This window comes from Corylus avellana, chromosome ca1 (genome assembly GCF_901000735.1).
Source record: "Corylus avellana chromosome ca1, CavTom2PMs-1.0".
Taxonomy (NCBI): Eukaryota; Viridiplantae; Streptophyta; class Magnoliopsida; order Fagales; family Betulaceae; genus Corylus; species Corylus avellana.
This window is the reverse complement of record NC_081541.1, coordinates 4,753,637-4,781,436: the sequence shown is the minus strand read 5'-3', so window position 1 is coordinate 4,781,436 and position 27,800 is coordinate 4,753,637. Positions and strand designations below refer to the sequence as shown.

Here is a 27,800-nt window from a genome sequence, read left to right as displayed (position 1 = left end):
TTTTTATTAAAGGGTAAGAGGCGCGAGGCGGTGCAAAAATACGGTTACTAATAACGTTTATATTTTTCCGGTTCTGCCTATTCTGGAGGATTCGAGGGGTTTCTGCTAGCTTGCGCGCTAGGTGATTCAAGGGTGGCCCTCTATTTTTATTTTTTATTTTTTTCAAGTTCAATTTCCGTATTTGTTTGTGTAAGAGGTGTTTTGTGAAGAATATGACCTCTTTCATTTCAAAAAATTTTAATATATATAAAGCTATTGAAGTTGTAGTACCAAAAAAATCCCTACCCTTCAATTTTTTTTTTAAACAATCCCAACCATTGATAACAAAAAAAAAATACAAACCTCCACTCATTTAACGAAGTACAATAAGAGATAGACGTGTGGTTGTTTGATAAAAGTTTTTTCCTTCTTGCTTCTATTTTTTCTTTTCAAAAAAAAAAAAATATTAATAAATAACTTAAAATACAAAAATACTCAAAACGACTTTTATCTTTATATCATATTAAAATGTTTTTCAAACAAAATATAAAAAACAAACTCTACAAATTAAGTATAACAATTAGGGTTATTTTTTGATACAAGGCCTGCTATTGGCCTTGTGACATATAATTGTTTTGATTAGTGGCCTTCTGATTCCAAAAAGCAACAATTCTGATGGGCTCTATTTGCATGATGTTATTACGTTTAAATTATTGTGATACATATAATCATGATGTTAAGATGAGCATCAACATGCTATTATAATGAGTGTTACGTATTTATAACTAAAATTGCAGACCTGGGTCTAAATTCTGTTCAACTTAATGAGAGTTGTAGTACTTCAAAAAGAGATTTTAAAATATTTGAGGAAATTAAATTTTTATAGGTCGATTAAGATTTTTGATAACTATTATGAGCATATCTAGGACTTTTGTGATAACTATTACGGATGCTCAAAAGATAAATTTTGTAAGCACGTTGCATTGTGGAGTCGTATGATCGTATCTATCCTAGATCTAGAAAAGATAACTTTTGTAAGCGCGTTGCATTGTGGAGTCGTAGTAGTCCTGGATTTAGAAAAAGCGTTTCCAGACAAAATATTTTCATGTTCAAGAATCAAGTAGCAATTCGAGTACCTCATACATTGACATATAAACAAGAAGCAAGAGGGATGAGCCGTCTATCGGTCATTCTCCTCATAAAACAGTTTTAAGAAGAGGAGGGAGCAAGATTTGCTCCCTCCTCTCTTATTCCCCTTCAACTCCTTACTCCTACATGTTTGTAAGTGTTTTTTAACTAGATTAGCAACTTCGGCCTCTCCGCTATGTATCCATCCACCTTCCATCTTGTTGTGCCGTTCATCTCCTCATTGGCCGCTGATGTTGTTTGCTGGTTGTTTGTTTGTGTTTTGAATAAGAGTTTTATCTTTCTAGATCTACTCTCATGAGTGAGGATGAATAATTAGGGGTGAAAGGTTATTTTTCACGGCCTGAGCGTGAGGAGTTATATCTCACAGCCAGTTTAAATAAATTTTGTTAGGAAATTTGACTAATATCTCAGATCTAGTCTACTCAAAGCAGGTCAGCTCTTTAAGTGTATTTAATTTTGTTTATATTTATGACTTTGTAATCTCATAGCATGTGGCTATGATTTTTGCAGTGATGTAAAAGCTTTTTACTATACTCTGTAAGAGCTTTATTTTCGTGATCTTTAGTCAATGAAATCCTTAGATTTTCATTAAAAAAAAAAATAATAATAATAATAAATAACTTTTGTGCTAACTATTATGAGCATACAAGGACTTTTGTATTATTTTATTCTTAAAAATTAATTTATTCTTTAAGAATTAATTTTAATTTTAAAAAATACAATTAATTTTTAAAAATAAAAAGAAGACAAAAATATAAATCATAGTATTGAGAGTGACTTCTATACGGAGGTGGCACAAAGTCACCCCTTTGTGCTTACCATTGGGCAAGTGACACCTTAACATTTTAGAATAAACCTAAGTTTAAAGAGAAAACACTATCACACCAAATTATACCAAGTTTCAGAAGAAAAAAATAAAAATAAAAAACCAATTAAATTTATTTAAAAACAAAAATTGCAAGCCACCCCATCTCTATTTGGGGTGATCGGAGAGCTACCCTAGATGGGCTAAAGTGGTCGCGCGGCCAGCCTCGGCCCATCTAGGGTGGCCAAAGAGACACCCAAAATTTGCTTGGGATGGTTGCGTGCCCACCTCCACCCAAGGGTGGCTCGCTAGCCTTCCTCCATATTACCAAAAAAAATAAAAATAAAAATAAAAATTGAAAAAAGCTATGTAATCTAGTGTTATGGTTTGGTGAAATAGTCTTAGGTGGCCAGCTTTGATTGGCAGGGCTTATAGAAGTTATCCCCATATAACCTCAGCCTTACTCCCGTGTGACGTGACAGAGAGCTAGCCGCCTCGTCTTGCCCTCGCGTCCTCAACCTCATCGCAACCATGGTACCTCTCACTCACTGTCACTTTGTCTGTGAAAGAGTTATATGTTCTGTTTGATTGCCGAGAAAGTTTTCCTAGGAAAGGAAAGGAAAATGAAAATGTACGAAACGCATGTGATTAGGGTTTTAGATGAAAGTCTAAAGCCTTCAAATTATTTTCCTTTCCTTTTCCGCAGTTTCTTGGCATCCAAACAGATATAAAATCGGTCTCTGACTTGTCTAATTGTTTCCCTATCAGATCATTACAGAGAAGAATCGGCGTGAGATCTCCAAGTACCTCTTCCAAGGTTTCTCTATATACGTACATACATATGCTATGTAGCTATCTCTATACTTAATTGTTGAATTCTGTGTTAATGTTTGTGTTCAGAGGGAGTTTGCTATGCCAAAAAGGACTTCAATCTGGCGAAGCACCCGGAAATCGATGTGCCGAATCTACAGGTAATAAAGCTGATGCAGAGCTTCAAGTCCAAGGCGTACGTGCGCGAGACCTTTGCTTGGATGCACTACTACTGGTATCTCACTAACGACGGCATTGAGTTCCTCAGGACTTACCTCAACCTTCCCTCAGAGATTGTGCCAGCCACTCTGAAAAAGCAGGCCCGGCCTACCGGTCGGCCCTTTGGTGGCCCATCCGGAGATCGCCCCCGGTAAATTCTTGTTCTCTGTGGTGGATTGGGTACTGATATTGCTCTAATTGATTGTGATATGATATAGGTTTGTTTTTAAATTTGTATTTTTTGGAGCGTTTGTGTGATTAATTGAAAATTGTTGCAATGAATCAGTGGCCCTCCTCGTTTTGAGGGAGAGAGGAGATTTGGCGACCGAGATGGGTACCGTGGAGGTCCCCGTGCTCCAGGTGGTGACTTTGGTGACAAGGGTGGAGCGCCTGCTGACTACCGGCCTAGTTTTGGGGTAATTTTATTGTGGTCTTTCTTTAGTATATTCTTTTGGCATCTATTATGTTTGTGTGATTTTATTGCTGTATGTATCATATTTTTGGTGCCAAAGGTTGAGAGGGGAACATACAAATTGGTTCTTTCTTAGTGACACCATGATGTTTCTTTTACATTGTTCCTTTTCTTCAAATATGCCATTTATAGGTTAGGTTTGATGGGTTTGGTGAGTCCATTGAGCGAGGGAAACTAGTGTATCCAGTTTTCTTTTAAGCCAATGGGGTTGGTGTTTACTTTCCTGCAGTTCAGAGTTTAGACAAGTTTTTGCTGCTGCATACAAGAGTAATTATTATAGCCCACTGGTACATCAGCCCATTACAATGGGGAAGTTCTGGTCTGAACCTGTGTGGAAGGAGGAGTTGGGTCTTTGACCCCTGCTTCCTGTCCCCCCACCCCATGGCTTCTCTAAGCCCCCTTATTTTTTATTTGCTTGTGGTATCATGTGTTAATAATGCTGGGTTCATTTGGTTCAGTTTGTCAACCAAGATCTGACTCTATTTATAGCATGGTTTCTGATGTTCATCTAGTTGTTTGAACAAGTTGCCTCTTAATGTGTTATGAAATGATGTTTGAGTAGCCAACAGAAAATTTTGAGACACATTGGCAGCTTTCCATTTGTGGTCAAAAGGAGATTAAATTGTGTTGATGTGAGGTAGAAGTTAGATTGTATGTGGAGTTATAGCTAAATAGAATGCATTAGTGCTATGCCCTAATTATTATCGTCTCAGGTGTCTTGTCGTTTTTTTATAAAAACAATCGAGGAGGTCAATCCTACATATGGTAGCCTAAGAATTTTGACTGCCTGATGATTGTTAGCTGCCCATTAATAGTATCACTCTTTCTGTCCAATCTAGTCTTTGTTATTTTAATCTTGCAGATACTGTTTACATTTGAATAATTATTTGTAATATTTTAAGAGCTTGTTTGGGATTGTGTTAAGGAGCTTAAAAGTGCTTTTAGTACTTAAAAAGTTGTGCCAAGCAAAAATAGGTCTGTCTGGTAAAAAAGTTTAAAGTACACTTTTTTTTTTAACGCTTTTTGTTCTAAAAAGCCCAAAATTGCATTTTGGGTGAAACTTACAAATGAAGCTTTTTTTTAAGCTTTTTTAGATAAAAGCTCTATTTCTCAGATGCAATCTCAAATAGGTTTTAAGTTGATTGGGAAATATGTGAGATTATAGTTTGTAAGTCACCAGATGTCCATTGGTGGTTGTGTTATTTGTAAAAAAATTGGGGATGACTTGTTTGTTCAGGCAGCCTACATGTCTTTTATGGGACTATAGTTTCGGAAGTTTCTCTATTGATTATGTTTCTTGCGCCAAACTTGCAGGGTCCTGGTGGAAGGCCTGGCTTTGGTCGTGGATCTGGTGGTGTTGGTGGGGCCCCAGAGAGCTCAAATCTTGCTTGAGAGTGATGATTCCTACATTGCAAGGTTTTGACAGTTCGATTTTTAAGCAGAATCCTTTTCATTTGCTGCATGTGGGGGATTTCAATAGCAATTTTTCTTTTTGTTTGAAAATGTTAAATGTTGGATGGGTAATAGTTACTATTTAATTTTCCTGGTTTCTGAATTACCTTTTAATACTAGTTTTCAAGCATTATCTACATAATTTAAATTTATGCCATTTGTGATGCTTCGGAAGAGGTTTGAAATACAAGGATCTAGTCCGGAATCTTATAAACTCAAAAGAGGAGGATGAAGAACCATGGAGTCCCATGATTTGGGTTTGCATTTATGCCGTTTTGTTTAATTCATCTTTCTTCCTTCAGTTTTGTTTAGTTCAATTCTAATGAAAGCATATTTACCAAACTGGTCTTAAACCTCCATCCTTTGTTTTTTCAGAGAAGATATCCAATGATTTTTTCGTCTGGCAAAGAAAGAAAAAAAGAAAAAAAAAGTAAAGAACTAGTACGGATACTAGGAAATAAACTGAGATTGTATTTATATTAAATGTAACATTTATCAGAAAGTGACATAGTAGATAACCATGAGTATAAACCATCCACGAGGTCCTAAATAAAAGCAAGAAATGCGAAAATGCAAAATCTGAAAACCAAAAGAAGATTGACACTGCACAGAAACACCAGTGGCAAACCCAAAAGTATTTGGGGACTTGTTATTCGACCTAAATCCAGGTCCACAAATATTCTAAATCCACAATTCAAATACCATTAAAGTCACTAATCAAATACCAAATTATCATATCAACAATTCAAATGATAATATAGACAATATCAATAAATAATATATTATAATCATATATGATATATATGATCTTTACTTTGTATTTGGAATTACTTTATTAAAGATAGTATGTGAATGCTCTAGGTTTGAATCTTTATCCATTAATTAAAATATAATTATAATTTATAGTCTCCTATGGGTAGTCCTTCAGGCAGATGGTGCAGGTGCAGCCATGGATAAAAGGAAGATTAACACGGGGATTCATTTCCTCGTGCGGTTCACCGAAATGGCCAGGCTCGAACCTTGGGCCCTTAATCTCTTCATAGGAAAAAGCTCCGATGAGTAAACCCGCATGATGGGCTGACGCCCAATTAAAAAGGATACATTAGCCCAGACAGGCTGAATGCACGCACAATGGCCCATGCTGGCGTACTATCCGAATGGTCGAGAAACTTCGAGCCCAAGCCTAGCCCAGCTAACCAGCCGAGCCCAACAACAAAAGGAGCTGCCTCCCGAACCTGTCCAAGTAAAGGGCCTAGAGCAATAGAAAGGAAATATGGGGGCAGCCTTGAACACTTGAAGAAAAAGTTGATTCCTATAGCCGCAATTAGCATCCGTCTAATGGGCCTAGAGGGCCCTCTCTCTCTCTCTCTCTCTCTCTAAGTGCAAATGTTCAAATATGGGTATACAAGAATTTTCTTTTCAAAAAATTGTAAATTCTAAACTTAAGAAATTTCCATGAATACTTGAGAAATGCTACCTATTAAAAATGTTGTTAGGGGGTGTACTTTTTCCTGAACTCTTTCTTCATAGCACTGTAGGAATGCTTGAGCTTCTCCTTGAGCTTCCTAGTGTTGTACTTGGGCAAGGAGCAGATGTGCGTAGTTACAATCTCTTCTTCCCTCTTCACCTTATACATACTGTCCTAGTAGACCATTCAGCTACCCATGATAAGAGCACTTTTGATCCCATGCCTCCATAATGAAATCAGTAGATCCTGGAACGACAACATCTGTATCAAAAGGTACTTGAGCAGGAACAAAATTTTTAGCTCTGAAGATGTTGCAAGTAGCAACATCTTGATCATAAGCCTCCTTAATCTGGCAATAAAGTCTTCCCAAAATCTTAGTCGACTTGTAGGATTGGTAATCCTCTTTCCCATGGAGGCATGGCGACAAAGCTGCTGCCCAGTCTTAGGAAAATCAACAGCTGTAGCTGCTAACTCCGCAAGTGTGATACACTTCTCATCCATGTACGGTTCTCATTCACCATGTTTATCGCAAACAAAATTCTATTATATCCTGTGGAATAAACAGAAAATTAATATGAATGCAAGAGAGTTTCACTGTCACAGACATGAAATCTGAATAAAAGTGTAAAGTCAACAAGAGAAATATACATGTGCACAGTTTTGTCAATTAATCCCCAAGATGTTATAATTTTACCCCATTTCATCACATGCTTTTGCTCCATCTATATTGAAATGTTTATCAACACAATAATGTGGCTGTGTCTGAAATCGAACCAACAATGTTTAGGAACTCCATTATGTCATTCTAACCGTCTTAGTAGTGCCGTTGTGTTACGGATAATATGCCTTGAAATTTCCTGTTTTACTTTAGTATTTTGTTAACCTTGGTTTGTGTTAGGTGAAAATGAATGACTTTAACTTAGCCCACATGTATGTTGTAGAAAGTTTGTATTCTTAAAAGTGTAAAAGGTAGCTTGTATGAAAAGAAGATGTAGAAAATAGAAGAAGAAAAAGTTCAGTTCATATCTCCACCTCCTCTGTTTTTGAGCTCTCTTTCTGCAGAAAATTCTGCGTCAATATTTCCTCTTCTTGCCTTTTGTTTTCTTTGTCTACTTTACAGCCACTTGGTGATCGTCTTGCTGGAACATCCAGCCAACAGATTTGGCAATAGAGTCACGTTCAAAGGAGAGTTTAGGGCAGAAAGTCGAAAAGAAAACAAAGGAGACTTTGACTAGTATAAACTGGAGTAATGTTCAAGGTTCGAGAATTATGATTTTTTGTGTATAAAGATGAAGACTTTATTTGTTTCCATAGATCTATGGGACATGGTAGAATCAGGATATGATATACTTGAATCTACATTAGATTTGACAGGAGCTCAACAAAAGGGGTTGAAACGAGAACAAAAGCAGAGATTCAGGAGCTCTTGGAATGATTCGAATGGGAGTCCCAGGAACTATTTTTCCAAGAATTATGAGAGCAACAAGCACAAAAGATGTATGAGATATTGCCCTTATCTTTAGAGTTGTAGTCAGTAGCATAAGAGGATTCATTCAATATAAACCCTTTTTATCATCATTGATAAGAATCATATGTGAAATTAAAACAAACAATCATAAAACTTAATACTTACAGTATTGAGCTGCAAGGAACTCAAGGTGCCAAAACTTTCACAAATGATGGTATAGTTGGAAAGATAATGAGCAACAAAAAGTACCTGGTCCCAACATTCTCTTCCGGTCCAGCTAGCCCTGCGCCTTAAATCCCCAAATCAAGTGCAAACGCTCTTTGAGTGTGAGAGTCTGTGGCCCTGCTTCCACTTTTGCTCTGCACAGCTAGCCCATTTCCCTTGCCTGGATGGTGCTACAAATGTTTAGTTATAATATCCAACTAAAATCTCATCATTGATCATTAGTAAGGTAGACATCCAGAGAGAATTGATAGCTTTAGTGACAGAACAAATTTAAAACAGGCAACTACATAGAAAGAACAATAACAATTGAGACAGAACTACTATAGCTGATCAACACAAGGCCGTTAGGAGCTTGTATTTGCAAACAAAGTTTTCCTTCAAATTGGATCGGAAGAATTTCGTCCAACCCACCTTCATTTTTAATAGAGCATGTTGAATGAAAAATTTGTCCCATTTCATACTCAATTTTCCAATGCAACAGAAAGTTTGCAATCACCAAGAGATTAGTAATTTTATATGAATGCTAATGGCAGCTCAATAAATCAATGATGATCGATCACTAGGTTGATGTCTATGTACCAGTAAATCCGAAATGTTTTAAATAATTTACCTTTCGAATTCGCCTCCACCACCAGCAGCCTCCAATATTACTGTACTGAAAAATTGCCCCAATTAAACCAATTTATGAACTGTAATCAAGTTGGCATCGGAAAGCGACACATCGGACACAAATGACTCGTCTGCAGCCACCGGACAATACAACTCCTATGATAAACATGGGAGCAAGGCATGCAGACAACCTCCGGCTCCAACCCATTACAGAACTCTTCCAAGCAAATGCTACATTCTCTCGTCGGACAAGAACCGTCGTCAATTCTCACATTCCTCAACGCCTCATCAATGGACGACTTAGTCGCTGGCACTGTCACAATCACACTCCGGGCTTCTTCCGTCGATTCCCTTATTGCCCTCTCGATCTCGTCGCGGTCGTCATAGGGTGTCGCAACCAGAACCACCAAAGCCACAGGCAACAAGGCACCCCCGGCGCTACGGGTTGTGCCCTCCTCAACCATGTCCAAGGCAAAGGACAGTATGTGAGGCGTAGCCGCTTCCAAGAAGTCCTGAGACACCCCCGTTTCGGAGAACATGTCGTGCAAGATTGTCGGGCCGAGAGCAAAGAAGGCGTCGCATGGTACCAGGAATGGCTGGCAAAAGGAGGCCATGGGGATGACAGCGCGTTGTGGGTAATCCACTTGGAGCACATGGCGGAAGTACAGGTGGATGAGGAAACAATCGCAGGGGAGTTGTATGTGATTGCCGTCGTCTTGCTCTTGCTCTTCCCTGCAGATGTGGTATTCGTATATGGATTCCATCGGTGGAGATAGTACAGAGAGTGATCGAAGATGGTTTCTTGGCAAAGAAGGTTTGAGAAATATGATTTTTTTTTTTTTTCTTTTTCTTTTATCTCTAAATTAAGGACTACAAATCTTACTCTAACTCTATAACATCTCATCTCTAAATTAAGGACTACAAATTCTACTCTAACTCTATAACATCTCACTCCGGTGCAAATCAATTATTAAATTAGGGATTAGGAATTAGGGATTAAGTATGCTATAAATCATACTTTTAATTTATTATTATCTCACTCTGCTGATGTAACAGTACCAATCAACTCTTACATTTATATATTTGAAAAAATTTCACTTAATTCCTTGAACTTTCATCACTTTTGTAATTACTTTCTAAAGTTTAAAAACTTTCAATTTAGTTAGTATATGGAACTTCCATTTTTTTGTAATATTATCCATCCGTTAGGATTTTTGGTTAAATCCTGTTAAAATTTTTAAATTATCCTTTTTATTATTATTATGAAAAAAGAAAAAGAAAAATTGCAACGATTTATATGTTGGTCAGGATTTAATGGAATTTGCAAAAATATCTACATATGAATCTTTGAAAAAAAATATTATTATACAAAAATGAGTATTTTAGGAATTTTGACAAGATGTAATAGAAAATCCTAACATAGTGAGGACATTGGAAAAAATTAAAAGTTTGATACCTTAAATTGAGAGTTTTTAAATATTGAAAGGGATAATTTCAAAACGCGCGGGGAGATTTTGTGAAGTTTCTCATATTTATTTCAATAAAGGCTAATCCATTAAGGGTTGATTTGCATAGACAAAAACAAACAAAATAAATAAACTGCCACAAACAAAATATATATTGACTACATAAAAGTGTAATTTCTAGCCTTTTTCTTTGAATCATATATAAAAAAAATCAAGTAAGAGCGAAGTTAATGGTGAATATGAGGGTAAAAGGAGTGTGGAAATTGTGTGTATTTTTGGGATTTCAACGTACTTATCTTTGCCTCTTAATCTTAATAAGTGGGTTTTCATGTTAAAGATAGTTATATGAATTATTGCACCCATAAGGCCATAAATATCTTCGTCTTATTGACTTATTAAAAAAAGGTAAATATACTTGACGAATGATAATAGTATTTTTAACAAATAGTTAAAATTTTAATTAAATTATTAAATTCTCATTTTCTAACTGTTTAAACTATTAAAACAAATGATAATTTAACAGAGGACCAATATAATCTAAATACTCAACAATAGGAGAGGCCACCCATATTCTTGCCTAAGAGCGCACATGATATGAGACAACATTCGAGGTGAAACACATAGATAAGAGCAACAAAACACTGCCTCATTTACTTCAAACATAATTACAGGATTGTTATCCCCAGATCAAGATTCACAATGGTCCCAAATTAAAACATTCTTAAACAACTGAAACTATTGCTTCCTGACATGCAAAACCTAGCATGCTCATATATGCAGCAGTATATATACAGGTACCTATGATTCCCATGTTAGTATTTTAAACAGGCTTCCAAACTGTAAGCACCTCGTGGAACATCTCCATCATCAATTCCCTGTCTGCATGCCTGAAAAAGTTATTAACTTCATCTCTAACATCATATATCTTGCCAAAATCAAACAAGTACATCATGCATCCTTTCTTCAACTTGTCCAACTGGTAAAGCCAAGCCTCTTGCAGCCTCTCAAGAACATTTCCTGAGTTAATGTCTTCCAAGAGGCTTTTCTCACATGCGTCTTTGAGGTCAGCAATGTCATATTTGTTGGCTGCCCCAAGTAGTGCCAGCCGGTGCTTCCAGAAATCCTCTTGTTTTATGGTTCCATAAATGTAACTGAGGAGGGCCATGCAAGATTCCAGTGACATGTCTTCTATGTAGATTGTGGAGGATTCTTTTTCCTTGAGGTTGTGATGGAACATGCTATGAAACACGGGAGAACTTGCAGACAAAACTGCCTTGTGAGATCTTAAAGTGCCGTCAGCAGTGTTAATGGTGAGATCAGCATGGATGGCCTCATCAAGCATACGAGAGAGACACCGAAGAGTGCTTTGGGCTGACAAAGATTGCATCATCCCATCACTGGGCCATATAGAACAGGATTCCCCACCCTGTGTTTAGGCACGCAAAGACCAACAATTAATGAAGCAAAGGCATATCAAGGTTTAAAGAAATTATGACGCACTTTGAGTTTGTTTCGATGCATGATTTCCTAAGCGCTTTTTTTTTTTTAAAAAATAGAATAAATTCATTTAAAATGTATTTTTTTGTTAAAAGCTACTTCATCATAGAGGAAGCAGACTGGAAACAAGTAAATTTGAAAGGCTCACAATTTCAACTTTCTGCCACTAGAGAAATTATACGACATACATTTGAATGCATTCATATTAAAGCCGGATCTCCAAGAGCACATTAACAACTTTTCACTAAAACAACTTTGCACAAACCAACGTCATAGCACCTCAAATAAGACTACAGAAAGGTACTCACATTCAGAGGGCAGATCTTCAGGTCCAGAAACTCAACGTCAATGATGAAGCGACCAAGGAACGTGGAATCAACAGGCCAAACAAAGTCTTCGGATGTCCGAAGTAGTCTCTCATGAACTGCAGTATGACACAATACAGCATTATCCACCTGATGCTTATATGCAAAACATATATCACCACACTGGAGCTTAAAATAAGATACATGAATTTCAATACTCTATGTTGGATGATCAATAAACAACTTCTTAGAACTGATTTTACTTCTTTGTGTCAAGTAGGTCAAACCTTTGTTTTATTTTACCCACTGTAATATAATTGCAGCCTGACTTCATCTCCTCTGTATGTAATATTTACAAGAACACTACTCAGTGGCTCATTATAGCATTATACTTTAAAGTTCCTTTTCTTATCTTTTCTTTTTTTTCTTTTGAAAAAAAATGAAGGTATAACAACTACATGCTGTCAACTAAAAACCAGATTAAGAGACAAGAGTTAGATTATTTGCAAGAAAGACAGAAACATATTGTAGAAAAGAGCAGCACAGAAGCTTTGCATACCTATAATATGGAGTACAAAGAGTTCAATTGAGCGTTCAAAACAAAAATTAAATGGGAAACAGCATGGTACCTGCTTATTTTAACTCGAGTCATTGCACACTAGGTTCAGCAACACCGAGCAAAATCTATCTACTAAGAAATAGATCTCATCCAATTCAAACAACAAGACCCTGACCATCTGTCAAAATTCTAGCATAATAGATGCAGGGGAACAAGTGAGATCCACCTCAAGGAATCACTGGGGCAAAAAGATCATGTGATTTTCTCACAAAAAAAGTAAGAAATATAGCATGTGGTTGAACACTTGATCACAAGATGTTCAACCAACTTTTTAAGGACAAAACATTCCTGTTGGCATCTGTTTGTGTCTCAAATCTTGCCTATATCTAGTACATCTCTTTTTGACAAGAAACTGGGTCAACCGACCACTAAAAAACCCACCCCACTTTGCCTTTTGTCCCCTCTTACTTTTTTTTTTTTTTTTGATGAATACCTCCACTCTATTGGGGCATCAAGGTACATCCTCACAGTTTCATCTCCTTTGTGCAAGATTCTAGTGTTGCCATGCCTCCTAGCCAGCAGACTAAGAGCAGAGTTAGGTTTAAGTAAATGGGATCAGTTTAAAAATCGATGTAGTTTGTCACAGCAATCAAATAGACACTACCTTATCTACTCTCCATTAGCTATATTCCTTATGGCTTTTGCTACCTTTTTTTAAAACTATAATACGGAGGCTTTTTAATTTTTAGTTAGCCAACCTCAGATACAGATGTTATTATAACTTATATATCTGCAAAACAATCATGCATTGATCAAAATTAGAGTGCAGACACATATTTAGCTAAGTTTGTGTTTCATCCACAACAAGCAGAGTCCTAAACTGACTTGCCAACTTGCCAACAAATCTCAAATCCCATCCCCATACAAGTAGTAGTCCAAGTTAATATCACACAGGCATACACACACAAAAAGAGCAAGCAACTAAGATTTCTTCAAAACACACATTGGCTTCTCAATTCATTGTAACAACGTATATATAATAGTGTTAGAGTGTCACCTATGATAGAATCTCACGTCGGAGTAATAAGAACAAAAGTGAGCGGTGAATATAATATTGTCTCAACATGTTATATCACAATCTCACTTTAATCTCCCTAACAAGTAGTTATCCCCATCATATTACAATACAAATTATTATACATTATTAAGAACAAAACATCTTCTGCATCTCAGTTCCTGGCCTGCATAAAGGTTTACCTTGATCTCACCTCCATTGTTTAAAAAGTGGCAATTGGCTCCTCGAAGTTTCAACCATTAGCAAGTTTGCCCATTTGTTAGCATTTTTCGTCAGGAAAGATGGAAAATAATCCGTGTGCATTGCATGTGAGTTTTTAGGGGATGAAGTCTCCAAAATGCCCCTAAGGGGGTGGATGAAGTCCCCAAAATGCCTTAGGGTTTAAAGTGTTAAAAAAATAAAAACAAACAAAAAAATTTAAATACAATTTTTTGTTTTTTATTTTTTAAACGGGGAACCACGAGACCACCCCTAAGCATTTGGAGATGGTTTTGGCCACCCCCATCCCGGCCAAATGAGGGTGACCGGACACCTCCAAATGGCTTATGGGGTGGTTTCGGTCACCCTATTTTTTTTTTTTTTTGGAGGGGGGGTTTAATTATTATTATTTTTTTAATTTGTATTGAACTTTTTTTCTTTTTAACACCTTATAGGGGCATTTTGAAGACTTCATCCCCTAAAAAATCACATGCAATGCATTTGAAGGCTAGCGAATGGGCAAATTTGCTAATTGTTCAAAACTTTGGTGGGTTGATCGTCACTTTTTAAACGTAAAGACGAGATCGAAAAAAGTGTACAACTCCGGGGGGTTAAAGTACATTTTTCCTTTATATATATCAACCAAATACTAGAAATTCCCAATACCTGCTATGATCCTAAAACTTAATTATCCAACTAAAAAAAAAAAAAAACACAACTCAACATGCACATATGCCGATAACAAGAGGGAGGAAGAGAACAAAGCGATGCATACTTGGGGAGATGTAGGGCCTGCGGTTAGCGCCGGTGTTAGAGACTCGGAGGACAAAGCGAGCAAGCGGAGGCTGCTCCTTGGAGACCCGCGAGGGCTCTGGAAATAGGCGAATGTAGAGGTACCGATTCTTCTCTATGGATAAATGCCTGCAAACCCATCTCCAAAACATCAACCACCAGCTCAAAATTCAACGACACACACATAATTACATCCACAAATACTGAGAGAGGGCGTGTTGTGTTACCAGTTCCAGATTCCGACCTTGAAAGGCTCGGATTTTTTGAAAGAGCAGGGTCCGAAATTGTCGATTTTCCATTGCGCCAGTCTTGAGATCGTCTCCACCTTGGAATCGGCCATCTTTACGCGCTTCTCTCTCTTCTCTCAGTCTGCAAGTCTAACTGTGCTTTTGAGGGGGAGAAAGAGAGAGAGAGAGGGACAGACAGGGGAAGCCGCGAAGACTTTGTGCTTACGAATTACGTCTTTTTCTATTGTGTCCGTTGAACATGTCATACTTCGTGAATAGTGAATACATGTTCTTTTGCCGCGAGGTAAAAAGTTTTGTAAATTTGTAATCCAAATTTCGAATAAATAGTTTTCATCTAAATTGGGTCGGACAAAATTCCTGGAACTTATTCTATAAAAATGACATATATTATTTGAGCATATAAAATGCAAATGTGCATTTCAATTGTTATTAAAAAATAGACACATGTCATTTATATAGACTGTGTTAAATTAAGTTTCTCAAACTCAATTTAAAGAAAAACTCTATCTATAATAATAATAGTAATGTTAAAGTCACGTGACATAAAATTTTTCAGCTTTAGTTGTTAATGTGACGTGACATAAAAACCTAGGGAAAAATACACTTTATCCTATGAACTATTCACTAATTTACACTTTTAATTCAAATGTTTAAAAAGTAACACTTTACCCCCCTCAAACTTCCAAATTGTTGTAATTCGACTATTCTGATTTTTTTTTTTTTTTTTTTTTTTTTCAAAATGACCCTATCCCAAGTTTAAAATAATAATAATAATAATAATAAAAATTAAACCACCCCTTAATTATTATTATTATTTTTTTAAACTTGGAATAGGGGCATTTTAGGAAAAAATGGTCGAATTGCAACAATTTGAAAGTTTGGAGGGGGTAAAGTGTCACTTTTTAAACATTAGGGTTAAAAGTGTAAATGAGTAAATAGTTTAAGGGGTAAAATGTATTTTTCCCGTAGGCAAGAATTGTATTGCAAATGTACTAATTGATCTAAATGTGTAAATGATGCCATGTGATAAAAGTAAAATTGATCCTCCAACAAACAAGTGTAATATTTAAATTGAAATTAAAGGAAAATCTAGTATGATTAAAAAGGCAAAACAGAAAGAAGAAATAAAATAAGAATCCTTTGTTCTATAGATTCCATCCTAATAGATCTGTGGCTTTTCCAGCTCAAAAAACCACCCATATATCGAAAATTGAGAATTGACCCAAAGCTTTTTACCATCTAAAAAGACTTTCTTCCGACCTAATTGGCTTTATATTGTTTGGTGTACAAGTTGTAAACCAAACTCGACTTATTCAATAAGGTAACATGTGCAAAAGTTTGTACAAAATGTGCAAAAGATATCATTTTGCTTCCTTTGCCCGCCGACCCTATCAGCACATGCCACATCAGAAACTGTTGCCAGAATTCCACGTAACCGCGAGGGCATTCTCGTAAACCCACACCCCAACGTTTCCTTTCCGTGCCCGTGACTCATCAGCCACTCTCTCTCAGTCAATCATCACCACCACCGATCCGATCTCTTCCTCTCGCAGACGACAGCCAAACGAAGAACAGAATTCTGTCCAAAACTGTGATTAGCGCACCCTATCCCGGCAACCAAACACCGGGAAGATGTCTTCGTCCTCTTTCAGCGGCGACGAAACCGCCCCCTTCTTCGGCTTCCTCGGGGCCGCCGCGGCTCTCGTCTTCTCATGTAATTCCACTGTTGCTTTCGTGGGGAAACATTTTCCCGAGAAAATTAATCGACCTAACCCTCGAATTTCTCTTTTCAGGCATGGGCGCGGCGTACGGGACGGCGAAGAGCGGAGTGGGCGTGGCGTCCATGGGAGTGATGCGGCCGGAGCTGGTAATGAAGTCAATTGTACCGGTGGTTATGGCCGGAGTGTTGGGGATCTACGGGCTGATCATAGCGGTGATTATCAGCACTGGAATAAACCCCAAGGCCAAGTCGTATTATCTCTTTGATGGCTACGCGCACTTGTCGTCAGGGCTTGCTTGTGGCCTCGCTGGCCTCTCAGCCGGCATGGCCATTGGGATCGTTGGTGACGCCGGAGTCCGGTGATTATATCTTTCTACTACCATACCTTTTATTTTTACTTAATAAAATGATTTTTTTTGTTTTAAATTTTAATTTTTTTACCCGCTTTTTAGTGCATTTGGCTCCGATAAGTAAAGTGAAGTTTTTTTTTTTTTTATTAAGTATGAGATTGCGTTAATAAAATAACACGTTGGTTGTCTTGAAGTGTAACATGGTGAAATATTTAACCTTTTATTGAATGACTGGCTATTGAGTGTTCTATATATGAGGTAGTAAATAATGTGTTTGCGCGTTTGGGTTTGGGGAGCACAATATATAAAAGTAGGTGTGCCAAATTTATCCCTCTGTTATCTTTTCCACTAGAATTTGTTTTGGTCACTGGTACTGGGGATTTTCACCTAAGGTTGAACAATGAAATGGTGTCTTGTTGACAAGCTCGCTGATCAAGTGGAGCGCAAAGTGGGTTGATTTAAAGAATGGTTAAATTTTATTTGGTAAGTGGTCTATGGTTTAGTTCGAAAGGTTTGATGGTTGTCTGTTATAAACCTGGAAGGCAAGAGATGCCTTGCTTATGAAGGGATAAGTTTCCCCTCGCATACTGGGTTTATGCTTCAATTTACCAAAATACAGGGGGGCTTACATTTCATTTTAGTGTTAGTTTTGCGTTTGAATTTAGATTTGTGTTAAACTTTCGAATTGTGCATGGGAAGGGTGCTGCATCTTCTGATGATTGGGGTTTAGGTTGCCCAATGCCCATCTTAGGGGCCAATTATAAGTCATATTTTTTCTGTTTGCTGGTCTTGAGGGCAAAACTTAAGTTCAGTTTAGGGATGACCACTAATCAGTGCTATCAGTTTTCGTCTGTCCAGTGACTGAGCTGATGCTGTTGCTTATCAGAAACCATCTACTGGACCACATCGAACGGTGGACAGAAATTGAGCTGACCTGCATCGTCCGCACTCGGTGCTGTGCAGGTTGGCTGGCCAATTGGGCTGGCTTTTCAGTTTTAATTTGGCCATTGTGGGCCCATTGTATCATTAGGGCAAATATTTGTCTCCTGGACCTTCTGCTTGGGCCTGTTTGGTTATTAAGTTTGGCTTGGATTCAAATTAAAACCATGGAAATAGGAAATCAAGAGAAAGAAAGAGAAGAGACTGTGATGATTGGGCAACAGATCCAAGCTTCACCGGTTCATCATCAAGTCCTTCCTTAGTTCGAATAGAAAAAAAATAAATAAATAAATAAAGTCCTTCCTTAATTCAGAGCTTTGGCGACTTTAGAGGTGACTGGCAGCATGTGGTGATTGGATCATCAATTTGTGGTAGTCATGTGATTCAATGCCCGTGGATGATTTTTCATGGTGGTTGAGGTCGGTTGAAGGTTGGAGGATTGTGGGGATTAGGTCTCGGCGTTTACACGGTGGGTTTGAGGTGCTACGGTGATCATGGGCCCTGGTTGTCCATGTTCACCGGTTGGGATACATGGGTTCATGTTTGGTCACAGTGGCTAACATACGTTGTTGAGTGTCAGGTTTGGGTTCACCCATAGGTGTGGTGGTTCAAGGGATGTGTTGGGTTTCAGGTGTGAGGTCTGACGATGGCGGCAAAGGCTATGGCTGGTTGAGGTTTCAAAAACTTAAAAAAGTGCAGGAAATTCGGATTTTTATTGAAGTCGGTTAGGTTGGGTTTTCTCGAACAAATGATTCCAAGAACTGACTACCAACCTAATGGGCATCTATTTCTGAAATTCGCCTGCATTGGCTCCATTAGACTATTATAAACTGATTGATATCTAGTGGTTTCAAGCTGGCAGCGTCAGTTGGGTCAGATTTTCAGGTCCCTTGATCAGCCCCTAGTTCTATTCTTATAAAATTGTGATGAAAGGCTGGATTAATGTTCTGATAGCCATCGAGTTAATAAATTCTCATCACTTCATAATTCTAAGAAGTGGGACGTGCTTTATTTCATTTCAGGAGAAATTGTTGGTTATAACTCATCTGAGTGCTGGTGATGCAATCTCAGGCACCATAGTATAATTTTTGTGATCATGTAGTGGTTTTTGGTTGTTGAATTAGAACTGATTTCCATGCTACAATGGGGACGAAAGTGCCTTTTAAAAATTGAGTTGCGCCCCCCCTCCCCCCATCCTCCTTTTCTCTTCTCTTGCTTTTGGCATGAAAATCGTAAAGTGAAGCTGGTTAAGAAGTGTTAGTTTGGAATTCCACATACCTTAATGGCTTTCCTATGCATTTCTTTGTATATAATGAGAAAATACATTTGTTAGAGACGATGCTTTGCTTTAGTAGAAGGAGAGGATCCTATTCCAATAATCTTATGGCTTATTTTCCGGTTCTGAATGAAATGTTTTTTGTTTGAGTTGCATTTTTAGTTATGTTTGTTGACACAAAATTGCATTTGAGTTGAATCAATATGTTTTTTCATGAGATTATACACCATGCCACATGTTGGTAGTACTACGAACAATGAGATTCAATAACATGCCACATGAGATGATTTTTTGTACTTATATTTTTGTTTTTGGGATTGTTTTCAGGGCTAATGCGCAGCAGCCGAAGCTGTTTGTGGGCATGATTCTGATCCTCATCTTTGCTGAAGCACTTGCTCTCTATGGTCTCATTGTGGGGATCATCCTTTCATCCCGAGCAGGCCAATCTCGCGCAGATTAAAGGAGGCCATGTTTCTTGATTTTTTTGCTTCTCTGTATTAAAATTTAACTGAAACGAGTTTGTTCGGACAGTACTTTATGAGCGTAGTTGTGACGATACATTGTTAAATAAGAACGGATTACTACCATTACAATTCGGCAGTATGCTTCAGAGTTTTCTTTAATTTCTTCACCATCATCATCTTCTTCTTTTACATCTAGATTTATTGAGAAATGATATTTAGTACTTTTATACGATTGTTATACAACTATAATGATGTGGTAGTGAATATTAACTATTTATTTTATTTTTTATAAGTCTTTATTGATTTAGAAGTTAATTTTTATTGCTGCATCATCATAGTTGTATAACATTCACATAAGAGCTATGCATTACTTCCTCATCATCTTCTTCACTGTTCCACGATATCTGCAATCAATTGCCAAAATCACCTCTCCCTAATCCTCAACCTTCACCAGAATGTACATCTAATATTTCTTCTGCGAGGCCTCCATTGCTGCTCAACTTTTATATATCAAACTGCGATGGGTGGGAGAATCTTAGGGTCCGTTTGGGAATGCGATTTCAATAAGTGCGATTTTAAAAATTGCGTTTTTAAAAATTGTATTTTTAAAATCGCTACTTTTTAAAATCGCACAGGCGTTTGATAAAACATACTAAAAAACACTTTTTTTTTTATCAATTAAGTGTTTGGATAACATTAACATATATTTACGGTTTCATGACCAAATTACCAATAAGGATGAACAAGACAAAAAGGATGAAGAAAAAAAAAAAAAGAGAAAAGAAGGGTTTTAATATATTTTAGGTGGGTATTCTTGGTATTTTTTTCATTCCCGTTCTAAAAAAGGTAACTATTGCGCCAAATATTTTTTTAGTAAAAATCGTGATTTTGTTTTAAATTCGCACTTTTTCAAATAAGCACCCTCTAATCAGCTTATGGAAATCGCAGATTTTTTTGCGATTTTAAAATTTGCGTTTTTAAAATCGTAATCCCAAACACCCTAAAGTTGCGATTTGGTTTAAAATCGCAGATTATTTTTTAAAAAACGCACTCCCAAACGCACCCTTAGCCGATGGGTGTTAATCTCCGACTGTCCCCTCCTATCTTTTTTTCTTTTTCTTTTTTTTAAAAAAAGAAAAGAAAGTGGAATAAAAAATAGACGACCTTAAAATTGTGTTTATTATCTCTCAGCGATTTCTGATCAATTACTTGTATGTAGCTTAGAAAAAAAAAAAAAAAAAACCTTATTTGTATAAAAATGGGACGGTCCTGATGTTTCAAAATGGTCCATACGTGTTCAAACTTCAAACTTTTGGACCTAAACGCAGAGTCACAGAGACAGAGAGACAGAGAGAGAGAGAGAGAGAGAGAGAAAGAGAGATGGCAACGACAAGAATATCGGGAGGAGGGGGTGGCGCTGCCGCTGCCGCTGAGGCTCCAAAGATAGTGTGGAACGAGGCACAACACAGGTTCGAGACAGAGGACAAGAAGGCATACATAGAATACGTGCTCAGGAACGATGGAAAAGTGATGGACTTGGTCCACACCTTCGTACCATCTTCCAAAAGAGGCCTAGGTTTGGCTTCCCACCTCTGCGTTGCGGCCTTCAACCACGCCAAATCCCACTCTATCTCTGTCATACCAACCTGTTCTTACGTCTCGGTCAGTTCATTTCTCTATTTCCCTTTCTGGGTTTCTCTCAATTTCCTCTGATTTCTTGGGCATTTGTAATGAATTCGTGTTTGTTTTCTATGTGCTTTGTCTTGGGACTATCTCTGCGTATTTTTAAGTTTGTGTGTTTTTTACGCGAGTTTTGATGATCAGAAGTACTAATTTTGATCCCGGCCAGAAAAAAAAAAAAAAAAAAAACTTTTGGATTCTTTCGGCTATATTTATATATGTATATATGATAAACAGGCCTAAGAAGTAAGAACAGAACTAGTCATCCAAAGGGTTTGACTCTGTGATCATCATCTCTAAAAGAAAGATTTCCCGCAATTTATATACATCTTGCTCAAACTCCTCCGACCGCCCAAGCTCTCATATCGCCTCCTCTAACATGGTGTTTCTAGGACTTGCCTAGTTAATGCTTTGAATTAACTCATGCTCTTTTCTTTTTCCCCTTGGCAGGACACTTTTCTTCTGCGAAACCCCACCTGGAATTCTCTGTTATACTCAGAAGATGCCAAATCTAATATTGGAACGAGTTCTGCTCTTTGAGGAGTGCTTGAGGAAAGTGTTTGTTAAGTTGTAAACTACCTAATTAAGCAGATGTTCTTTTGCTTACTTTGTTCTCATCGTAAAGGGATTTGTGTCATTTGTAGCCAGAACTGTTTCTGTGTTGCATTTAAGTAATAAGAATATTTCATTTCCAGGTATTTCTTATCTCTGCTATTGAGTCTCCTACATTAATTATTTATTTTTGCAACTTGTGGCATCTTCTAATGTTAAACATTTAACGAGTCTACGCTCCTTTTGGAGTGAGCCGACACAGGCCCGTATAGCATATCTAACCCTGAAAAGAATTGAAAAAGTTGTTAGCATTAGAGCCGAAGAAATCCCACTTTTAGCCCTACATCTTACGTTAAAAAGTTGTAATACAAGGCTGACACTTTCTACTTATCACCATTCATTGATTTCTTTTTCCTCCAATCTTCTTTCCTATCTTGTCCAGTTACCATTTGGAACTGATCGGCATTAAAAATTTGAATCCATAAAATTGTCAAAAAAGGATAACAGTAGTTCATGATTCACTATCAACACAAGACTGTTATTTGATACATAGGATGCCATCACACAACAGTAAGCGGCAGAAGCAAATACAGGAGAGAACACACTGAAACCAGCACCATAATCAAGGACATGAATTACAACATCAAGCTATTTTATGACTTCTCGGTTATTTTATACATAAAATACAGCAATCCAGGTAACCTATAATGCCAAGGAATTCAAATTTTTATTTACAGAATGGAGATCCTTGGTCTTTTGAGGTATCAACCAGGTACAAAATAATCCATCTTCTCCACAGGCAGATTCAGAACCGACGTTTCCACCTGTACCAAGAAAGACAACAAATGCCAAACATTTAAAATAAAGCACAACATGCTACTATCATAAAAAAAATAAAATAAAAAATAAAAATCCTTTTTCATGCTCTCTAGTTTTCATGCCACAGGCTGGGGGGTTAGAAGAAGAAACTTTGTCTACCATGAAATAAATTATGGAATCTTCAATGTGGAAAATTATTTCTGGGCAAACATCTTGATTATTCTCATTCCACTCATAATTAAAATCAAACACTATGACAAGCGGTGCATGCAACCATTGGTGGAGGAGTTTGAAGACCTTTTAATGCTCTCCTAAATTCAGGGGGAAAAACAGTAGAAATTTGTGTGTATACCTCTTCAAAAGGAATGAAGACAAAAGGCCCCATGCCCCTCTTGTGTGAGACTGCAGGCACATCTGGGTTGTGTGATTCATCATCCTGCCACCCTTCGACCACTCCAAGGATGTCCTCCTCATCAGGATTTTGGACCTCATTATCGTTCACACCACTAGTAACAAGTGAGAGTAGATCCATCCGATTGTTAGCCCCTGCTGTTGTTCCTCTTAACCTGTGAAAAAAGCAGATAAGCCCACAAATCCTTGCAATTTGGTGAAAAGAAAAAACTTGCAACTAAAGGTTACATTTAAGAGTTCATTTCACAGCCTGCCAATAGGTTCAACAACAATGAGTGGTTGCCCAAACAGGCGTTTGTCAGATCAATCTCTCCAAAGTGAATTCACAATTATGGTGTAATTTACCTTCTTTGCTGCCCATACGTCATGATAAAGAGCTTTAAACTCATTTAGAAAAAAGAAGAAGATCAAGAATGAGGTGGCTGATTACCAAGCTTTGAGGCAAAAGACCATAAGAGTTGGCCCATTGTTAATTTCTCTAAAGCACTGTTTCAACCCCTATGTGACAGTTTTCAACATCATGTATGTTTGAGTTCTTCCGTCACTTAACTACTTGAAGGAAAAAAAAAAAATAGCAACAATAACAATAACAGGAAGCCACCTACGGAAAAATAAAGAAACAATTTTAAATCTTCTTCTTTTGGAAGTAAAAAATGATAAATAAAAGAATAATAGGTGATGAATACCTTAGACGGATTCTCAACACAGTTGGACGCATACCAGGATACAACACAGCAGCTTCAATCTGCAATCAAAGAGTAACCATACATACCTTCAATAGGCATATTGAGCAATAGAAAAGCAGAATAAGATGGAACTGTAAAGCAGGGATCAATTCGATTTGTGTAATCAATCAGACGTAATATAAACAAGAGGATATCCAAACCTGCAAATATTAATTCAGATGTTCAGGAATTGGTAAAAAGTAGAACCTGACCTGGTCATCTGACAATGTGTAATGGCCTCTAAAAACACCCTCTGCTTTAGATGCACGAAAGTTCATGTATTTTGCCACATCTTTGACTTTTTGCGAAGAATTCTGATTGCAAATTAACAGAGTAAATGGAAGTAATCAGCTAGAGAAACACTTCCACTTTTTAGAAGCACCAAGTTCGTTAGAAGGACAATAACCTTGTACAGAAATCTTCCAGAAGGAAAAAATCTCATGTAACGGAAATAGCATACCTACAAACCCAGAAATATAAAGAAATATTAACAGAAGAGAAAATGAATTGGTTGCATAACAACTAGGTTGAGGTAACTTTTATATTACAATTCAACTCTTCCTTCTCGAACAGACAAAAATAGAAATCTTCTATAATGTTATGTTGTTTTCATACAATAGATATGATGCTATTAGCTTCTCAAATTACATAAAATTATAATTTATGGTATGGTACCCCTATTTCATAAAATTCAAGGGGCACCCAAAATCTGACTTCTGTTTCTCTTAGTTTATAATGCTTTATTTTTCTATGCCCAGTGTAGGCACAATTTCACACTAGAGAATGTGCCAAAAACTACAAGCATGATCCTACCATATCTTATTTTTCTCAAATCCAGTTATCTTTTCACAACTAAAATCTAAGTATCAATGGGTAGTGGGATTTATTTTTCTGATTTGTAAGAAAGTGAAGCAGTAGGGCTGAGCACACTAAATTGGGATTTTGGCTTTCTTGATAGTGTAGATCCCTCGTCCATGAAACAAATATGCATCTTCTACAGGAACAAACCTTTTAATGAACAGTATAAATTGTAAAGAATAATCACATACGTACGACAAATAATAAAAATATACCAAATGGACTGGATTGGTGACTTTCCACTCTGCAACTCCGGCACGAATATAGGTATTCCTACTCACATAAAGGCCTGAGATGTGAAAACTTGTGTTAACTTCATAATGTTCTTCAGCAAGCCAAAAGTTAAGATATATGGAACAATATTAAAAGAATGGCATTCAGGTTTTGTTTATAAACATTGAACACATTCAAGGTCCTGAAGTGCATATCTTCTCTTTATGGCCAGACTAAGAGATCAACAGCATTGAAGTATATGACATACAGACATGTAAAATGCTCAAAATTTAAACAAGAAGATTTGTGTAAGCATATCTCACCATCTGTACGGACCCTTGGTCTTAAAAGCCACATTTTCCTCCATGACCCCTCATATCTGGACTGCAAAACTTTATAATTTTCCACCACTCCAGAGAGCTTCATAAAAGAAGTCGCAGTTTTTTAAGCTTCAACATTACATGCAATAAATGAGAAATGGTTCATGTTTCCCAATAGATACCAAGTTTACCTGCCAAGCCTTCAGACATGCACTACGCCAAAACACAGGGTTACGAATTGTGTACCTCCATTTACGACATACACAACCTGCCCTTCCTAAATCATATGGAGTCATTCTTGCAAAGACCTGGGTATAAATATCCATTACGGTTCTCCTCTATAGTACTTTTATATTCGTAACAAAAGGGTTTTGGTTCTATTCTTTTGCATACCATTCCTCAGCTAAACAAAACAGAAGATAATGGGTAGAGAATAAATAAAAATAGTTCCAGTAGCTAGTAAGTTTTCTTCATAAAATAGGTCATAGCCAGTAGCTTCTTGGCCGAACATGCAATACCTCAAAGAGCAGTTCATCGGGCAAACAACGATGAATTAGTGCTGGATCAACAAATGGTTTTCTGCTGACACTTCCAAATGGTGCAACAGGCTTCACATTAATCCCATAGAGATCTGAAACATAAAACCTGAAAAGAATAAGAACTCATAAAAATCTAATTCCAAAGTACAAATTTAGATCACACAGAAAGTATATGTTAATAGTTTTTTTTTTTAAAAGTAATTTAATCTCATTAAAAGTGCATAGGGCCCCAATCCTAGTACACAAGAAGTATACAATAGGAACCCCCAACATGGAGGAGACAATATATGTTAATAGAGATATAATAAAATGATTACCAAGCCAAGGCCTTTTTGTTACAAAGTACTGAACCGCCTTCAACCGCAAAGCCGACTCAAGTTCAGCAGGAACTGATAAGGCAAAATCTGCAAGGAGTTATAACTAATTGAGATTGATGTAACCGAGAAGCACATGCCTTTTCACTTTCAAGCTCAATCGAAGCAAAACAATATAACTTGAATTTTATTTGTCCACCATGTGGGAGTTGAGAAAACAATAAACCAAATCAAAATGTGCCTATTGCAACTTCTTGACTCAGGTGCGGTGAGTTGTAGAGGGAAATATAGACACTTGATTAATTCTCTAAAAGATTGAAAGGAAATGAAACGCAAAGATTCCAAATTTATTGATTATTGCATTTCCACAGCATCACAATAGCATGCTTGCTAAATTGAGATTTAGTTTGAATTCATACTAATATATCCAATCTTCGAAACAACCAGATGAAAATTATAGTACATGTGGATACTTGATGGATACCCAAAACGAAAAATATCAAAATCCGAAAAAAAATCCAACAAGCTAGCATATGGGTTTCACGAATATTCTACAAAAGATTATAACTTCACGCTTAATTCCAATGAATTGAAACGGTTTAGCGGCTAAAACCGTACGGGAATTCGACGATTAATCAATCTAATTGAACCGAAAATTAGAAAATTTGGGGAGTAATTATAATACCTGAAGCCATGAGAATGGAGAAATTGGTTTTTCCTCTGAGATTGTCGGGAAAACTGGAGAGCAGAGGAAGAACCAGAGAGGAATATGGTACGATAAACTTTGGCTATTATACGACCTCGTTTTTACCAAACACCGACTGCCAAAAATGCTGACTCGTCAACAAGTGGACCCACCCTGAGGCTTTGGAGGTTCACAATCGTCAGCACAGGTTTGAATTTTGACGGCTAAGATGTGCTGTGGGTTCTGTGCTTTTTTTTTGGCACCAGCAAACCAAGGTATTAGCCTTTCGCGGGTTAACCGGTTAAGCCCTTGTTTGTCTGCTAAATACGAAAAGAGGGGTTTTCATTTTGATTCATTATTTAATATAATCTATTTAATTTTAATAATAAAAAATAAAATAGTCTTTCACAACAGATTATATGGAAAACTTTATTGAGATTGAACATCAATCTTTAAAATTATATAATTTTTAAAATGTTAAGGATAAAATATGTCCACCTATTTACATTTATTTACTATTTGTTATTGTTTATTCATATGGTGACACATGTCATCATTGGCTCATAAAAACAAAAAATGTCTCCCTTTCTCTAGGACTCTCTTCCACGTCTCCCTTTCTCGAAGAAACTATTATTTCTCCATAATCTCTCTCACTCTTTTTTATTTATCTCACTTTATACACAAATTATATGATATTAGAGGCATATTATCATTATATATTTTTATTCACACATAAGATACTAACTTAGGCATCAGAGAGTGTTCGGCTCCAACCGAAGACCCTTTGACGATGTTCTCATTTTGCAAGAATTTCATTATCGTACAAAAATCCAACTCGAAGCTTAACCACAAAGAAATACTGTTGACTAGCAACACTTCAGACCAAAAATTGCATCGACGTAAAACACACACTATCCTCCTACACAAAAAAAGTAAAATTGTCTATGTTTTAAAATAGCAATTTTTTTTTTCGAACGTACTTTTAAATGGGTCACTCCCCGCAATTTTATTTAAAAACAACCGTATAGCAATCGGGGGCCGTACACTCTCTACATTGCATTTTCACACACAACACTTCACCTACTGGAGCCGCTTTAATTGTGCTCCCCACTGAAAAAACAACAGCAACCAGCAACAAG

At 37.0% G+C, this 27,800-nt stretch overlaps 6 protein-coding genes across 6 annotated transcripts; 3 read left to right on the top strand and 3 right to left on the bottom strand.

Annotated features, from left to right (window-relative positions):
* The first annotated feature begins 2,363 nt into the window (after nt 1–2,363).
* On the top strand, nt 2,364–5,038 carry LOC132168143 (small ribosomal subunit protein eS10z-like). The gene is made up of 5 exons (XM_059579236.1): nt 2,364–2,467; nt 2,702–2,750; nt 2,834–3,113; nt 3,249–3,378; nt 4,749–5,038. Exons 1-5 carry the CDS (start codon nt 2,465–2,467, stop codon nt 4,824–4,826), a joined length of 540 nt encoding a protein of 179 aa, XP_059435219.1. The 5' UTR covers nt 2,364–2,464; the 3' UTR covers nt 4,827–5,038.
* Nucleotides 5,039–8,742: 3,704 nt separating this feature from the next.
* Nucleotides 8,743–9,420, bottom strand: LOC132168155 (probable E3 ubiquitin-protein ligase RHC2A). Its single transcript, XM_059579295.1, has one exon. The coding sequence runs from the start codon at nt 9,418–9,420 to the stop codon at nt 8,743–8,745; it is 678 nt and encodes a 225-aa protein (XP_059435278.1).
* Nucleotides 9,421–10,747: 1,327 nt separating this feature from the next.
* On the bottom strand, nt 10,748–14,996 carry LOC132189340 (BTB/POZ domain-containing protein At1g21780). Its single transcript, XM_059604048.1, has 4 exons — nt 14,776–14,996; nt 14,532–14,677; nt 11,928–12,043; nt 10,748–11,548 (listed from the first exon to the last, which is right to left on the bottom strand). The coding sequence occupies exons 1-4, from the start codon at nt 14,886–14,888 to the stop codon at nt 10,943–10,945; spliced, it is 981 nt and encodes a 326-aa protein (XP_059460031.1). The 5' UTR covers nt 14,889–14,996; the 3' UTR covers nt 10,748–10,942.
* A 1,289-nt stretch (nt 14,997–16,285) lies between these two features.
* Nucleotides 16,286–19,684, top strand: LOC132167576 (V-type proton ATPase 16 kDa proteolipid subunit-like). The gene is made up of 3 exons (XM_059578587.1): nt 16,286–16,510; nt 16,590–16,875; nt 19,409–19,684. Exons 1-3 carry the CDS (start codon nt 16,429–16,431, stop codon nt 19,539–19,541), a joined length of 501 nt encoding a protein of 166 aa, XP_059434570.1. The 5' UTR covers nt 16,286–16,428; the 3' UTR covers nt 19,542–19,684.
* Nucleotides 19,685–20,827: 1,143 nt separating this feature from the next.
* On the top strand, nt 20,828–21,932 carry LOC132167096 (acetyltransferase At1g77540). The gene is made up of 2 exons (XM_059577992.1): nt 20,828–21,207; nt 21,676–21,932. The coding sequence occupies exons 1-2, from the start codon at nt 20,926–20,928 to the stop codon at nt 21,763–21,765; spliced, it is 372 nt and encodes a 123-aa protein (XP_059433975.1). The 5' UTR covers nt 20,828–20,925; the 3' UTR covers nt 21,766–21,932.
* A 332-nt stretch (nt 21,933–22,264) lies between these two features.
* Nucleotides 22,265–26,763, bottom strand: LOC132168086 (F-box protein 7). Its single transcript, XM_059579157.1, has 11 exons — nt 26,662–26,763; nt 25,980–26,066; nt 25,642–25,754; nt 25,315–25,431; nt 25,127–25,223; nt 24,806–24,879; nt 24,139–24,192; nt 23,945–24,046; nt 23,694–23,752; nt 22,949–23,162; nt 22,265–22,601 (listed from the first exon to the last, which is right to left on the bottom strand). The coding sequence occupies exons 1-11, from the start codon at nt 26,669–26,671 to the stop codon at nt 22,542–22,544; spliced, it is 987 nt and encodes a 328-aa protein (XP_059435140.1). The 5' UTR covers nt 26,672–26,763; the 3' UTR covers nt 22,265–22,541.
* Nucleotides 26,764–27,800: the final 1,037 nt, after the last annotated feature.